This window comes from Phlebotomus papatasi, chromosome 1 (genome assembly GCF_024763615.1).
Source record: "Phlebotomus papatasi isolate M1 chromosome 1, Ppap_2.1, whole genome shotgun sequence".
Lineage (NCBI taxonomy): Eukaryota > Metazoa > Arthropoda > Insecta > Diptera > Psychodidae > Phlebotomus > Phlebotomus papatasi.
In genome coordinates this window covers 58,361,112-58,373,809 of record NC_077222.1, presented here as the reverse complement: position 1 = coordinate 58,373,809, position 12,698 = coordinate 58,361,112, and the positions used below count along the sequence as shown (strand labels likewise).

General features: G+C 30.8%; 1 protein-coding gene across 1 annotated transcript in view; it reads left to right on the top strand.

Moving 5' to 3' along the window:
- LOC129809401 (serine/threonine-protein phosphatase alpha-2 isoform) overlaps nucleotides 1-12,698 on the top strand; it is a 32,363-nt gene that overhangs the window by 10,770 nt on the left and 8,895 nt on the right. The window contains exons 3-5 of the mRNA XM_055859210.1: nucleotides 1,532-1,748; nucleotides 12,143-12,231; nucleotides 12,414-12,610. Of these exons, the coding sequence (XP_055715185.1) occupies nucleotides 1,532-1,748; nucleotides 12,143-12,231; nucleotides 12,414-12,610 (503 nt within the window). The remainder of the gene's footprint in view (nucleotides 1-1,531; nucleotides 1,749-12,142; nucleotides 12,232-12,413; nucleotides 12,611-12,698) is intronic.

Sequence of the window (12,698 nt, the reverse complement as noted above, 5' to 3'; positions counted from 1 at the left end):
CAATGCACCATGTTGCAATTTTCATACGATATTTAACCTTTGCCGAAAACCGAAAGTCGATATCTTTTTTAGTTTAGGAGCTATTAAGCTCCAAAGAGCGGCCGGACGGCCGGCCGGCCGGCCGGCCGGGAACGTAACTTAGCCCCCCATATATTCGTGATCAGGAAGTGGCGAAACACATTTTGGCCAAGTTTGAGCGCGATCGGAGGACATGAAATTTTGTTAGGATTATAGTAGGTGAGATTGTTAAGAATCTCACCTAATATGTTCTCTAGGTATTTTTTAAGTTATGTCGTCTCACGTCCTAAGTCGTAAATATGCCTAGGGCATAAGGATTAGCTATATGGTTGAACTTCTTTAATTTATTATCTAGAAAGATTTTTGGGAACGATTTAGATTGAATATTAGAGAAAAATCTATAAAATGGGTTTTTATTTACAATCCCCTAGCCTGAAACTTATGTGAAGGGAGTTCTAACCCGGAATTTATTTTTTAACTAACATTTTCAAATAACTCAGTAATTGAGTCAGTGACTAGCTATAATAAATTGCTCTGATAGTTCCTCTAATAATTTTATAAACTCCAAATCCAAACTGTCTTTGAAAATATCATCAGTTAGATCAATTGATAGATCATTAAATTTAATTATAAAGTGCATTTTAAATTAATTAAAGCTCAGTTGTTAAGGACAACAAAAAATTATTGAATTAAAAATTTTTTCTTGAAAAGTGGACAAAATGTAGTTAGCACAATTGCTAATACAAGCGAGCATATATCGAAATTGAAACAAAATGTTCTATTTTTTTGTGTATCGAAACTTTCAATGCACAGAATTAACAGAGGACATAAAGATAATTTGCGGAACATTACTACTGTAATCAGAAGTATGATAAGATTTTCGAAATGACATTTTATCAATGGCAAAAAACAGCGAGCATGTTTAAATGCTATAAGTAACTAAGCGGCAAATATAAGCTATAAAGGTCAGTCTAATTAGCACGTTATTTTTTCTGTGCCACAGACTCTCTATGCTTTGTGGCAAATAGATCAAGAGAAAAGTAAGATTATCAGCTTCAAGCACAACTTTAAGAGAAGTTTCGATGTTGCAATGAGCAAAGTAATTAGCAATGATAAGTTGTATTTTAGTACTTTTTTTTCATAGTAAATAAAAAAAAAATAGCTCAAAGAGTGCAAAACATGTAATTTAAGATTTATCAAAATTTAACTTATCTTGACATTCTTTCGACTCGTTTTCTTTTTGGGACAAGTAATATAAACATACATATTCGACACATTTCCCGAGATAATAAAGTCAATGTCGAAATTTTATGAATAGTATACGGTCATAGAGATTGGGCAAGAACACTTCTTTTTTTTTTGATACAAATTGTTTACAATATGTATTGAGTTTTCTAAAAAATTAACGAGTAAAGTAAGGTGATATCTTTTGTTTCGTAAAATTTCATTGAAGATTTAGAATTGCAAAATTTCTTGAAAATTAATTAAATATTTTCCTGTAACATTATTTCAGGTGATATTCATGGGCAGTACTATGATCTGCTGCGTCTATTTGAATATGGAGGCTTTCCACCCTATTCAAATTATCTATTCCTTGGCGATTATGTGGATCGTGGCAAACAGTCACTGGAGACAATATGCCTACTTCTTGCCTACAAAATAAAGTATCCAGAAAATTTCTTCCTGTTGCGAGGAAATCATGAATGTGCTAGTATCAATAGGATTTATGGGTAAGTTTGTTTGTTGCAATAAAACAAAAACAAAAGGTTTTTATTTTGTGAAATTGTGTACAATCGTCAAAATAATGAATGGCACAGATATAAAACGCCTTAATATCTGACCGTAGACACAAGAAATTAGAGAATTAGTGAGGGGAAGGAAGAAGAAAAAAAAAGAAATTGTAGAAAACTACGTGAATAACACATCATCAAACCACTAACCATTTTATTTTGTGGGAAAATATCTTGTTTTTTCGTTTCTTTGCCACTCTAATATGACAACGGTAGATTTTAGAGGAAAGAAAAAAAGAGTGGTATATGGCCTCCAATGTTACATGGATTGAAGTAGGATTTCTCACAATTCCTGTATTTATTTTAATTTTACGATGAAGAAAACTCGAATGAAAAAATTTAATTTTAGATTATGAATTGTTGAGTATGAGGAGAAGTGTAACTAACATACGCAATGGGTGTTTTCTTTCTATCTCTCTTCTTTTTTTTTCTTCTGTCTGTCTTCACAACATTAAATTTGGGAGTCTTTGATCTTGTCAGTTATTGAGCTATTTGCATTATTTTATATGAAGATGAGTAGAGCATGAAATAAAAATTTTATTGAACAACTCTCAAAAAGACAAGGCGTGAAGTGTTATAAAAAAATATACAATGAAAATCTTTGAAATTTTAAATGATTTTTCTAGGAAAACTTTGACTGTATTTTTCTTTTCACTGTATTTACTTAATTGTGTAAAGTGCATTTGCAAAAAAAAAAGAATACATGAGCGTATGAAAAGCTTATGAAAGCTATGCTTCTATCCTTACAAAATCGGTTTGGAAACTTGAAATGCATTTATAACTCATACAAATTTAGTTTCAAAGATGTGCAAATAAGATGGTAAACCCAGTTTAACCCTTTAACGACGAGACACTTTTTACGGACTGAAAATCAACAATAATAATTCAACTGGTAAACATAATCAATGATAAGCCTTACATCAAACCTTGGAAAGTCCAACAGAGTCTGATTCGGTGTATTTTGCGCCTCTATGAACGATAGGGACAAAAATAGCCCAAAAATTTAAGTAATTCTTCTGACAATACCAATAAATAATAATTTTCGCTTTAATGAAAAATATTACGTATGAGTATTGTAGTTTTTATTGTCAAAGGGGATTTGCTTAAAATAAAATTGGAAGTATAAAAAATAAATAAAATCAATTTTATAAATTTGTGAATTTAAAAATTCGCCATTTTTGAGCTTAAATACTTACTAATATAGAAAATAGGTGGAGATTTGCAAAAAATATCCTAGATTCCTACAATTTTCTACTTTGCAATTACGTACAAACATAAGAAAAAAATAACTTTAGGTTTTCACTAAATCAAAGAGGTACACACTTATCGATACTACCGATTCGATAGTATCGTAAAATTATCATTCCACCCCAGTTTTCAAACCGAAGTTACAGCGCACTATAGATGCAAAATAAATTACTTCTTTTTTTCAAAATATAATTTTCAAAATATTATATCTTTAGAAATTGTAGAATGATTTTAAATTTTATTGAGTTATATAGGCTTACTCGAGTACGATTAGAACATTTTAAAAATTACCTTAGGAGCAATAACGAGTTTTAAAATAATTTGAAAAACTGATTATCATCGTTATTAAATTTTCAAGGCCTTGCTAACATAACCTTTTGTTTTGTATATAACTAGAGAATTTTGTGCAGTGGTTTGAAAGCGATTAAAAACAATATTAAAAAAAAAGAGATGGCACAAGAAAGAGCTCTCCATAAATTATCTTTTCGAATGGTTTTTGGGTATATACCAGTTCTACCGATTAAAAATAATTCAAAAACCATTCCGAAATAGAAAAATACTTAAGAATAACATATTTTAGAATGTTTTGGTAATGAATAACAAACATACGGACAAATAAAAAAGTAAAATCAAGAAAGGTATATCGTTTACGGGTACTGTACCAATGGTTCTCAGTAGAAAATTTCAAGGCATTAAAAAAAACCTAATTAAGGCAAGTCGGTTGAGAAAGGGGGCCTTCGTAAATTCTATATCACAATTTTTCCGATCATAGGTGTCTATGAATGAAATATTCTGTTCACGAAATAAACCGAACACGGTTTTGGAGGGGTAATAGGGCAGTGAGGGGGAAAAGGAAATATATGTTTGAAGATAATGTTCACTTACAGGGGGTCACCGAGGACCAGAAATTGATATATCTTGCCCATCTTGCCATTTGTGCTCCAAGCCGGTGGCAAGTTAAAAAAAAGTGGAATATAATAACTGACTCTCTCTGACTTCGAGTAGTAAAATATTGTTTTTGAAAGAATTTTCTCCTGATTTTTGGACTAAATGTTTGAGCTTTAAATTTAAAGAAATCTTGTAATTCTGCTCTTAAAAACTAATTAATATTTTTCGATAAAGAAATTTAATTTTTTATGTAAAATATTTTAAAGTTGTTGAGTTAAAAGGCGACAAGCTATAACGTAGCTTAAATGGATATATTAAAAATTCTTAAACACTGTTTAATTTAAAAGTTGGGTGCGAGGACACTTTTAATCATTCGCAGAGAATTTCGGAGTGAGTTTGAAAAATATAAAGAGTTTTATTATTAATTATTATTATTATAAGTTATTACCTAAAACGGATTTCGAAATATTACAAAATTTGTTAATTACATCATAAACTAATAATTTGATTATATCTTAAGATTTTTGCACGCTGTCCATAAGTGTAGACTTCACCCTACTTATATTTTCTTGTATTCTTTATGGGTACCCTTCTCTTACTTTTTTTTTATAAAATTAGTTTAAAAATAATGTTGGAATTAATATGCAAAATATACTTGCTATATTTTTTGGCAAATTTCTTGTCTGTAATCGTATTTCTTCAGGACAAACATCCGTATCAATAAATAAAGTGTCCAGTAAATTTATAACTTGGTCTTAATGAATTTAGAGAGATGAAAATTTCAGGTCCAAGTAAATGGGGAGGGCAATATAATTGTTCTTAAAAAAGAAAATTTATTTAAGTTTACGTACTCTACTACGTCATAAGATACATGTAGATATACATATTGAATTCCCATTTATTCAGTATTATCGTGAACGCATAAATATTTTTGTGTTTATATATAGGAATTTGTAGGCTTTGGTGGAGGGTGTATATTTCCCAAAATAGTAGTGTTGTTGTATAATTTCAACCCACATAATTTCTCAAACTAAGATTATATACAAGACGATTGAAAATTATTATTACCCATGACTATTGATTTATCATTGAGGAAATACGCAAACATAAAGTGAGGGGGTGATTTGCTCACCGGCTTTCGATTATTATGTTTTCTCTTAGTGACAGAATGTATTGAGGTAGCTTTGGAATTGTTGATAAACGTTGCATTTCTATTTTATTAAAATTGTCATTTCTATATTGACGCAAAAGTGTGTGCAGAGATGTACAGATTATACTAAAATTTTCCATGATTAATCAGAATTTTTGTGAATAGCACGTTGTTCATTTGATATGGCACAATTTTTGCGAAGAATTTAAAGAGTAGAGAACATACTATAATTTTTTTTATATTCCGTCCTCGTTGAATATAAAAACAGGAATTGAATACTTTTTTGTATTTGACCGTCATATCATTTTGCACCTTGCTTTTCTTAACACACCATTTTACATATATGACCAATTTCATGTCACAAAATATATTTCAATAAATATAAAACGTAAATGTTGGACATTGTATAAATATTTTTTGTGGAGTAAAACTTGACATTTTCGCAGTAAAAACGTGACATTTGTATAAGTTAAACACTCTCGTGATTTGCTATTAACATTTCTTTTAACTCTGAATTGCTTTTCGTAAGATTATCATTCATATGGCAATTTGGTTTATCATGAGGTCTAAATGAATGTTCAATTCCAAATGATATTTGCAAAAAAAATATGAATAATGTGATAAGTGGACAAACAACAATTAGATTGATGAAGAGTTTTTTTCCTCTTATCGTAAATACTTTTGCCATAAATTTTGAATGTGCAAGAGAAAACGAGGTGGCAAAGTGTCCCAGACTTTGCGGAATGCTTGAACTCGTGACTTTTGATGCTATGTCCTCAAAATTGATTTCACACTTTATTTGTTTGAATGAACAAAGCTGTTTAGCGGACCAATGTTCATATAATGAAGCATCAAGTGCACGATTTCGAGCATTTATCAAGGTTTTTTTGCTTGCTTCGTCATTCTGTTTTATGTTTCCCGGATTACGATCGTTTTGAACTAATTCATAAATTTATTCAAAACCTATATAAAATTAATCGTAAGTCAAAGTCATAGAATTTGAAATAAAAAATAATTTTCCAGTTCAAGCAGTTCAATTACTGGTCCATAACCGAATAAAGCTAGTTCCCTTTTTTATTCTAAGACCTCATTAAATCTAATCCACGACTGTTACAATTCCTTAAAAAATGAACTTTCCAGAGCTTATTCAACTTGAAATTGTTAGAAGACAGGAATAGAATAGAATAGCCTAATTCAGATCCCGCTCTAAATGGGAACATTTTTAAATAAAACTTATCGATAAAAATGATTCTTCATTTATCTCGAGCGCGACGAATTAGATCAGGGGTGTGCAAGAACCATGATACCGAATAAACGTCAAAATAAGTTTGTTGACGTATATATTTCATTTGAGTTCGGTTACAAACGGGTCTTGCACATCTCTGAATTAGATAATAAGATTGTAGTAATAGGTATTAATTACTAGTACTTTGTTTATTAAATAGAGTTGTGAAGAATTTCCATACGGAACAAGTTCTGAATTAGGCTATCCTAACCTAGTAGTGAACATTCATGTAGCATAGTGGTACGATTTAATTGATTGAAAGTATTTGTCCAGTTACTTTGTATTACAATTCTCAACTACAATAATTTTGAAAAAAAAACAATAATTTATATAAGGTGGATTTAAATAGGGCATAATACTGAATTGTACCACCATAGACAAAATGTTTATCTGGGATAATCTTATATATAACTTACTTAAAAACGAAAAACGTTTTCGAACCATTTCGAATGGCAAAAAACTATGCAGTATTTTGATAAAAATTCTCATTAAAAAATTGGTGAATATAGAACATCAGAAAATTATTAAATTATTAAAAAATTAAAAAATTAAAATTATTAAAAAATTATTATTAATTATTAAAAAAATATCTTTAACACTGTGAAATATTCTTGGCAAAAAGAAAACTGAGGACCAAATAAACTATCTTGGTTACTCATGCATCATACATATTTATTTATGATCATAAAGTAATTTACTGACCAAGGTAGAAGATTTTACTGACTATTACTGGAATATTATATTATTTATCATGATTTCTCACTGACGAATGATATTTTGTACAAACTGAAAACGTTTACTCAATCCATATAGTTAGTTTATGAAGTTTTTGGATTTTAGATTTTACAATAAGGAGAATGATAAAGGTATTGATATATTTATTGCTTCTTATGAGTCTCTTCTATAGAGTTAAAGTATTCAAATTGGATTTTCTTAGTGAAGAAAAAATATAAGGTTGAATTGGAACAAGTTAAGATTGTTATCTAAACTCCTTTTCTAACCTTATTTCTATTGTATTGAGGTTAATACAGTGGAAAGGATAAAATAAATCTGAATGATGATACCCTCTCCGACAAGAAATTTATGTCACAAATTGATTTGTTCATCATATTTAGTCTATCTCTCTTTATCAAATTCATTGTGTTTCATCGAACTCTTCTGTTGTGACATTTTAATTTTTCTGTATAATAATCGATAAAATTGATTAAAGCAAATTAAATAGGAAAAGTACAATTTATCACGACAACATGGGTAAAATAGTTTCTAAACAAAGTTGTATGTTATAAATAAGTTGATGATAATGCGATGACGAATAATGCTTTATCGTGATAATGAAAGGTATTATTTCATTGAGTCAAATTATTTGCAATTGTTATAGATGAAAAATAAGACATGTAAGACAATGAGAGTGAATCAGTGGAAAAGAAGCAGTACCAATTGATTTTCATTAATAATTTTTGGCAAAATGCCACTAGAAAGTAAGAGAAAGAATAGAGTAAAAAGAAATGAGATACTGAGGTGGTATATTTCTGAATTTTTCTCATCAATATCTGGGCTAAGGCTGTTGAAATCTACTCTTTATGCATGCAGTTGATATAGGAAACTATATATCTCTTAGTAGAAAAGATTATTGGTTCTAATATGAGCAAGGAAATGATGAGAAAGAGTCTCGTTATCAAGTGTTCAACAGACATGGGATGTGAAATATATACCTATATGTATAAATGAAGAAAAATCTATAGAGAGAAATTTCCTGTCTATCTACATTGAAAATATGTTGATATTGGACTCGGGTAGACAGTCGCAATGAATATAAATTCAAATTGTTTATGTAATTCAGCGGGGAAGTGCATAGAGAGGGTGTAGTAAATATATATAAGTAAAAAAGATTGTGTACATGTGTACTTTTTATGACAGAGGACATGCGACGTTCAATGTTTCTCAAAATTATTATAATAGAGATGTAAACACAGAGATTTATTTGTTCTTGTTGCCTTGACCTATCGAGAAGTTATTATCATATTAACGTTGTCTGGTTAAATGTGCGTTCGATTGAACACAGGCATTATTGCTTGTGGGTTGAAAAATTGATGTCAGTAAATAAGAAATCTCTCGGAAAAGATGAAAGGAGAGAGATAGAGATGTGAAAATGTACCTGTGATCCATATACTTCAACAGTATGTTATATATATATATATAAAATGCGTTATAAAAGGGGGATGGATGTATGTGAATTTAATACACTTTCTATGATTTTATGCAACTATTGATTTAAGTGAAAACTCCTAGTACAGTATGTGGTTGAAATAATAAAAGTTCTTCTTCGGTACGAGCACATGGAATTACAAATGAAATTGTGTTTAGTTTAAAAATCTTGAGGAGTCTCGTGAATTTGAAATGTGAGCACATGTGAATAGCAACAATTGTACATTTTACACTTCTTTAAATTATCACCATGATAATGAGGTTTAGTAGATAAGAAGATCTTTAGTCATTTCCATTTGACATAGCTCTAGTTGGTATTGTATTGCGAAGAAGAAGAAAAAAAGAACGAAAGAATTTTCATATGCAAAATGTGTCTGTTAATACATTTGATGTTAATAAACTTGTGCATAAATTATATGTTGTGCAATTAAAATTCATAAAAAAAAACAATATGAAAGTTTGATGGTTATACTTTTCGTCACAATTTAAATTTCACTGGGGTGTATTAAATGATCTCGTAATTTATGAAAATGGTTTTCTCTTGCCGTCTCATATCAACTTGGCTCTTTATTTATGCGATAAGGGAAATAATAACAGCAAATAGGGCAATTTATTTAATGATTTCATTGTTGTACGGAGATTTTTTGGATATTTTTCTCACACGTACAACAAGAGCGGAGGAGAATTAAATTTCCAAAAAAATAGTAGATGAAAAGGGTGAAAAAATATATAGACTTTGCGAAGTGCTCGTGTGTTTGATGTTGTTATATCCCAAAAGTTTATTACTCAATAGTTAAGATAAATAAAAACGTTTTACAAAAACGTATAGTAAAACGGTATGAAACTCTCTCATTTGCTTCTGTATAACCGACATCTCTTTGTGTTAATTTCTGTCTCAACTCTCGACTGTTTTCCTTGGTCCTCGTCATCATATTCCAAAACCATCATACAGTCGTGGCAAGAACCAACAAATAAAAAATCGGTTATGCAGAGAGAGAGCAGTCATACATATACTAAAAAAATGTTCCAGAGAAAGATTTCCCCTTTTCAATTTTTAATGGAATAGCACCATCATCCAGTATATTAGTTCAAAACCTTTAGGAAAACGTAGGGCAGTATCATGCAACTGAACTTTTATTAAAGACTTATTTGCTAAACAGGGTGTCCTTGGTGCATTTGGTAAGAGCGTTCGGCTCTTCGGCGATTTGACCCACGGCTCGACTGTCACAGTTGAGAGTGCGAGTCCCACCCGCCCGGTGCAAATGATTTATGATTAATTTTTAAACTGAAAAATTTACCAAATGACTGAAATAGCGCAGTAAGGGGAAGTGGGGCACCTTTAAAATTGGGATTTTTCACCTATTTTTAAATAGAATTGAGTCTTATCGTGATATAATTTAGCTGCACAGATTGAGAAGCTAAATTACATTATGATATGGCTCAGTTTCACTTAAACATAGGAGTAAAATCCCAATTTCAAAGGTACCCTACTTTTAACAGTGCCCAACTTCCCCCTATTTCTTTAGTAGTAATTAACTTTATACGGGTTTCAGAGGTTGAGCCTAGTTTCCTGAAGGCTTAAATAGACTCAGGCTGATCCTGGATAATATTTAGCCTGTAAAATTTAGCTGTTAAGATTTATCCCAAACTGTCATCCCTTTAATGGTTGTATACTTCGGGACCGCACAAATTCAATTTTTTATATTTGCTTATGACTCTGAACTGAGTAGAAAAGTTTTGGTTAAGATTAAAAGGATTGAAATCATTTGGTGTGACTGAGAAGTTCGTGATTATGCAGTGGAGTAACCGGAGTACCACTGCACACTTTCCAAGATGCGAATTTGACTGAATTTCCCAAAAAAACGGTGAAATACGAAAACGCCACAGTGAAGCTCACTGGATACAATTTAAGCCCCTTTAACCCATTCCTTACCATTGTATTATACATCATACGTAAATTGAGTGTTTTTTGATGATTTATTTCTGGGCAATTTTTATCCGAATTGCTGTCGGGAATGGATTTTTAGTAACGTTAGTTATTCAATTACTTGAGAAAAATAGTCCACCAGAGATGAAAATACATTTTGTGATTATTTTCTTGCTTCGCGGAAGGTCATGCAAAATTTTTGCTTAAAATGGCGGACGGAAAATACGACATCCCGTCGAATTTGTTAAAATTGGCCTCTTTCTTTCCTCTTTCCTGATTTGAATTCTAGTTGCCAATTGGTGTTCTTGGATAGTTACTCTATCTAAATCAAAAGAGTTTGTAATGAATTAATGCGCGGAATTTAAATTCAGTGACCGTTCAGACGTGTGTTTGACAGAGGCTCCCCGCGCCCCCATATGAGATAAAAATTTTTTCTTTTCAAAAAATTCATCTATACTAATCTGTAGGAAACTAATCCCAAAATATGAACATTCTATCTCAAGTATTTCTGGTACATTGACTGAATGGGTTAACGCTACTTAGATGTAGTCACAATTTGATTAATTTATTTAATTTATTTTCTTATAAAAATCTAAAAGATCACAGATGCGAGATCTCATAATTTAAGGAAAATGGTTAGATTTCCTTTCTGGTAGAAAGTTTCTATTCCACTGGAACTATGTCGACCATTTCTTTAGTATCCCTATTGAACACTGAGAAAAAATAGATTAGAAGTAACTTTCTACATCGTAACGATTATAACTTTTTGGATTTAATCAAAGTTAATTTTACAACATTTTAGGGGTATTCTTTAGAAAATCTCTAACTCCACTGCAATCTTTTTTGTGGAAATCTACCTTAGGGGTATTTTTCTGTAGGATAGAAAAAGCTGTCCATATCGTAATACTTCCACCATCAAACTTCCTATTTAGGGGAATGTAGGCATGGTTCGCACAGAGTAAACCTTCAAACAATGCAAATTTTCTCTTTGTTTCTCGAAGAGCAGGTTTACCATTTCTCATCTAGTCTCATGAGGGTAATAATTATCTATCTTATGGTTAAGAAATAACGAACTAGCTCTCTTTGTAACCAAAGAGAAAATTCCAATCGTTTGAAGGTTCACTGTGTGTGAACCATGTCTACATTCCTCTATCAATGACCAAATTTTTTGCCTCAAATTATACCAATATTTTATAGTCCTATTAGGGCTACCCCAGGATAAAATTTCTTCGCCCGAAAAAATGATTTTTTTTTCCACTTTATCGTTTCAATATGCCTTTCACCGAATGCGAGTCGACATTCGAGTAATTCGATGATCTTTCTTGAGAGGCGATTTCTTTAGTGGTTTTCTACACTTAAAATTATCAGATAAATGAAAATTTTATTCTCAATGATTTGAAAAGATAGAAATTTTGATATTTTATCTTAATGAATCCATTTAGGCTCAACCTCGTAAAGATACACTCTATCAACAAAACATCGCATTTTTTTAATGATTTTATGAGAAAGAAATTAAGGGTGTTAACTCACAATTATAACTCTTCATTAAGTGTTTAAGAAGTGAAAAAAGCTTTGCGCTACCAATAATTTCTTTTTTAAAACACATTTTTTTTCTTTCTATATCTTTGCAGTTTCTATGACGAATGCAAAAGACGCTACAACATTAAGTTGTGGAAAACATTTACGGATTGTTTCAATTGTCTGCCAGTTGCAGCAATCGGTAAGTTTACTTGAAAAAAGAACATGTGATATAATATGTGTATGAGGTAAAGGAAGGAAATTTTTATTTATATCTCTCACCTTTTGTTGTGCCCTTTTGAAAAAAAAGGTGTATTTATTTTTAAACATTATTGCTTCCTATCCATTGAAATTATATTGTATTGTAAAAAAAAATTCTTACAGTTGACGAGAAAATCTTCTGCTGTCATGGTGGCCTAAGTCCTGATCTGCAGTCAATGGAACAAATTCGACGTATTATGAGACCCACCGATGTCCCAGACCAAGGTCTTCTGTGTGATCTCCTGTGGTCTGACCCCGACAAGGATACATTGAGTTGGGGTGAAAATGATCGCGGAGTTAGTTTTACATTTGGACCAGAGGTATGTTAACCATTAATTTCTTTCTGTCTGTCTCTATTGTACTCGTTATTAGTGATCAAAGACATATTAATTTACTTAATTATTGCGT